The sequence below is a fragment of the Poecilia formosa genome, unplaced genomic scaffold (genome assembly GCF_000485575.1).
Source record: "Poecilia formosa unplaced genomic scaffold, Poecilia_formosa-5.1.2 Scaffold438, whole genome shotgun sequence".
In the NCBI taxonomy this organism is placed as follows: Eukaryota; Metazoa; Chordata; class Actinopteri; order Cyprinodontiformes; family Poeciliidae; genus Poecilia; species Poecilia formosa.
In genome coordinates, this window is record NW_006800377.1 from 160,615 (window position 1) to 165,133 (window position 4,519).

Below are 4,519 nucleotides of genomic sequence, written 5' to 3' on the forward strand. Positions count from 1 at the left end.
CAACTTTGTATTAAAAGTGTCAATTTACCAAATGAAATTTTATAACAACAGTCATAAATATTCATGAAGACTTACTGATATTCATGACAGGTGTTATGTCATGTTTATGACGGTGTCATGTCAGTCTTATTCACACTCCTTCAACTAAAGTTTTACCAATCCACTTAAACCAGAGCAAAAATAAAATCAGAGCCATGAAGATTTTTCTACCTGTTGATTTTATCTGGGAACAGATCAATACATCTTACCGTTACGTAACGATGTCCAGAACGTGCTGCTCTTTATAGTCTCTGGGTTAAAGGAAGTGTTACTGCCGGATAAAATTTACATTTTATTTTTAATTTTAGCAAAAAGAAAAATGTGTCAAAAGAGAAATGTTGCTGGCAGATTTTTAAATGAAAAATAAGCGTAAAAATATTTACCTTTTTTAAGTCCGTTTTTTTATTTAAAATGATTCCTGCTGCCCGTCTTTAACCTCCTTATCAGTCTGGCAACTATTTTGATTTATTTCTTAAAAAATTACAAAAAGTCCTAAAATAAATGTTTAGATGGATTTGAAAATATTTCACTACATTTTTAATGTTGATTTTATGAAAGTTCAACATAAGCTTTATTAAGAGGCTTTTATATTTTTACCAATAAACCCTTTTTACGTTTAAAATGTATTTTATTTTAAGTAGTATTACTTTCTAAAGGTCATATATAATGAAAATATAAATAAAACTATTTATAATTATTAAATTTCTAAACGTTGTTTTTTTATGTATTTGAACAAGGTTAAGCGTTTTTCTTTTTTTAAACTTATTTTTGACTTTATTAATAATGACTCAAGTTTCTAATATATTTTTTAAATCAAGAGTCTTATTCTGAAAAACTATCATACTTAGATAGTATTGCTTTCTAATAACTTATTTACCAAAATTCTTGATTTGTGTTTTCTTAAATCTATATTTACTTTTCTTTTGTGCAACTTATTCAACTGAAGTAATTAAAGTTATTTTTACTTCCATCATCAGGAAACAGCAATCTTCTTTCCAAATGGCCTATTAGTTTTTTGTTTTTTTTTTCGTTTTCCTATTCAACGTTAATGTGCTTTTTTAAAAATAATAATTTGATATTTATATGTATTTTTGTGTTTTTGTGCAGAGTCCAGTCCATACAGCTCGGACAGTTCAGGTCTTCAGATTCAAACCAGCAGCCAAAGTGAGAAAACGATCCTCACTCTGAATCAACACGATAAAAATCTCAAACTAAAACTTTTATTCTGCCAGGCGTCACTTCCCCAACTGTGTTTGGCGTCAGTGGAACACCAGGGGGCAGTGTGGGGTCTCCAGGTCCAAAACGCACCAGTTCTGGAACTGGAAACACTCTAAAGGTATCAGTTTTATTTAGGTTTACTTCAACGAGGAGAAATAATCGAACAGCGTTCAGTTTCCCGTTTGCTTCCTGTAGCGATGGCTGACGAGTCCCGTCCGAAGACTGAGTCAAGGAAAAGCCGACGGACAGAAAAAGCCCACAATCAGAACCAGAAGGCGGGACAACAGGTCCGATGTGGCCACGCCCTTCCCTGGGAACTCGCAGGCGGTGCGTAAACAAACACTGAATCAGTGAAGATGGCGGCCAGCTGGCCACATTCTGCAAACTAAAGCGAAAATGTTTGTGTGCATAAAGAAGGCGAAGAAGGAGGAGGCGGGGCAAAGTGGAGGAGAGGAGGAGCCTGAAGAGGAAAGCCACACCCTTCTGCCACCGCCCATGCAAATCATCAAAGACCCCAACAACCCGGAGGTAAAAACACCAAACCATCCTGCAGGTCTCAGGAAATTCACACGGCAAGAACCTGAGAAACAACACAAACTGATTTCACTCACCAGCATGATTGTGTCAAAGAGTCGTCCCGATAATCAAGACATTCTTAGATTGTCAGAAGAAGGAAATTGGGAGTAAAAATCCTGTTGCGTGAACTAGGCCTTAGAGTAATTTATGTTAACTTTTGTCCAGGCTTTGGACTCGGATCAGGGATCCAATGAGTCGGACACAGAGCAGCGAAATAAAGCACTGAGGGGACGAATGTAAGTCAAGCCCAACAGTAAATGAAACATGGCTGAACTTGAACAGCAGGTTTCATTGACGCTTTCTGTGCAGGTTTGTTGTGAACGAGATGATCCAATCAGAGAAGGACTACGTGAAGGATCTGGGAGTGATTGTCGAGGTGAGTCCTGATTCAGGTTTTCATCTCATGAAATGGTGAAAAGAAGGAACTACCTCCCCTAATGACTGCGACCTCTCAGGGCTTCATGTCCAGGCTGGAGGTCCGAGGGATTCCCGAAGACATGAGAGGCAAAGACAAGATCGTCTTCGGAAACATCCAGCAGATCTACGACTGGCACCGCGAGTCAGTCCAGAACCAGAACCATGGAACCAGCGTTTGTTCAGACAGCCTGACGCTGACTCCTCCTTTCTGTTTCAGCTTCTTCCTGGTGGAGTTGGAGCGCTGCGTCCAGAACCACGACCTGCTGGCCGACCTCTTCATCAGACATGTGAGTTCTACCGACCCGGATGCAACAACGCGCTACAGACAATCGCCAAGACTTTCAGGTCCAGACGACGGGATGATTGTTCTTTACCCGGAGCTTATGGACAAAGAACCCAGCTGAACTCGACTCAAATGGATTCGAGTCTGGAAACGTGGCTTCTTGTTCTTGATTTTTTGGTTTTAAAATGGATTTTGGTAAAAACATTGGCGCCTTTTAGATAATTTGATGTTTTACCAGTGCTATGCTGGTTTAGCCTGTGGATCCTGGACTTTGGTTCTGATTTACATTTGCCAACTTTAATATGAAATGTTTTCTTTTATGTAATCTTGCTGGTGTGTTTGAGACTTTTTGACCTTGAAACTCGTGTTACTTTGACATAAAAGGTCATGATCTGAGTTGGAACCAGAGAGGTTTAACTTGGAGTTTTAGACGTTCAGACTTTATTTAGACTATGACTCGGACATGTTGGTAGTTACTATGGACCAGTTTTCTTGGGCTTTGACTTGATTTGATTGTTAAAAACATGAATTGAATCCTACGGGTCCTAAATGTGTCTTGGGACTCGATTTTGGGAACTTATTACAGAAATGACGCGTTTGTTATGATTTCAGACGTTTTGCTGCATATTTAGGACGTGTTTAGGAGGAAAACTTTACACTGCTTCTGAAAAAGCTTGCCTTTGATGCGGTCTTTGCGCAGAGTTGTTGACTTTTATTGCCTTTTTGTGGCTTACTATGAATTGTTTTGCCAACCAGGCCCTGAGCTTTTCTGAAACCACTTACTGGACTTTTAACTTCAGTTTTTAACTTAAAACAAAATGTGAAATTTGTAAGTCTACTGTATCAAAGTAAAGCAAACAGTGGTAGAGAGTTGTCTGGAAAGACCTCCAGATTGGAAAATATTCGTTAATATAATGTATTAAAACATATTATTGGAGATTTTTGGTGCCTGATGCGTCGATGTATTTCTATGATGAAGTTTTTGTCTCGTTTTCCAGGAGCGCCGACTGCACATGTACATAGTTTACTGTCAGAACAAGCCAAGGTCAGAGTTCATCGTAATAGAGTATGAGACTTTCTTTGAGGTAATTAACCACATTTTTATGGTTTTCTTTTCGCTCCAGATTATTAGATGGTAATAAACCATTAATGTAGTTTTGTTTTGAATTGAACTAAATGTCCATTTGTAGGAGATCCAGCATGAAATCAGCTGCAGGATGTCCATCAGTGATTATCTGATCAAACCCATCCAGAGAATCACAAAGTACCAGCTGCTGCTAAAGGTACGGCCACATTGGAAACAGAACTTATAACTGTGTCAAACAAAAGGTAATCAGATGGAAATAAATACTAATTTATGAGCTTAGACACTTGGATTAGTCCATCTTTAAGACTTTAATCTGGATTAGTGATGTTGACCTGCTGGTTTAGACTTTACTTAAAGGTCTTGAATTTATTAAATTATATGTTTTGTGAAATGATGCGTTTTCCATCTAACAGGATTTCCTGAAGTACACAACCAAAGCTGGTCTAGACTGTGAGGAGGTGGAGGTGAGTCTCTTCTGTTAATCATTGCATGATTCCTCTAAACTTATCTTCATTTAGGGCTGCAGGATTACATAACAGGGAGGGTCCTGTTTCGCCCCCTGGTGTCTGATTGGTGCATGAGTCACATTAATCACCTGGTATCGTTGTGATTCATGTAGTTTAAAATGTTTTCTGATCACTGACCTGAAGGTATTTCTGTTGGTTTCTGTTTATTCTCCTCTGACCTTTAAGAAGTAATCAAGTTTTTTTAATCAAGATTTGCATTCAGAACAAAGACGTGACGAAGTTTGTCAGTTTTGACGCCTGGTTTTGTCTCATCCTCAAAGATCTGATGAAGACAAAGAGGCGGCATTGTGAGGAAGATAATAAATGATTCATACAGGATGGTGAATCATCAGCCTGTGGAACATTGCTAACCTTTGCAATATTTAACATCAG

At 38.4% G+C, this 4,519-nt stretch overlaps 1 protein-coding gene across 2 annotated transcripts in view; it reads left to right on the forward strand.

Moving 5' to 3' along the window:
- Window positions 1-4,519, forward strand: part of LOC103155606 (kalirin-like) — a 39,381-nt gene that overhangs the window by 29,860 nt on the left and 5,002 nt on the right. The window contains exons 42-52 of one of the 2 annotated variants that reach the window (XM_007577344.2): window positions 1,147-1,203; window positions 1,272-1,375; window positions 1,453-1,584; window positions 1,672-1,785; window positions 1,999-2,069; window positions 2,143-2,209; window positions 2,289-2,392; window positions 2,468-2,537; window positions 3,532-3,618; window positions 3,724-3,816; window positions 4,034-4,084. In XM_007577344.2, coding sequence (XP_007577406.1) covers window positions 1,147-1,203; window positions 1,272-1,375; window positions 1,453-1,584; window positions 1,672-1,785; window positions 1,999-2,069; window positions 2,143-2,209; window positions 2,289-2,392; window positions 2,468-2,537; window positions 3,532-3,618; window positions 3,724-3,816; window positions 4,034-4,084 — 950 coding nt within the window. The remainder of the gene's footprint in view (window positions 1-1,146; window positions 1,204-1,271; window positions 1,376-1,452; window positions 1,585-1,671; window positions 1,786-1,998; window positions 2,070-2,142; window positions 2,210-2,288; window positions 2,393-2,467; window positions 2,538-3,531; window positions 3,619-3,723; window positions 3,817-4,033; window positions 4,085-4,519) is intronic. The other variant, XM_016663684.1, reaches the window with a different exon arrangement.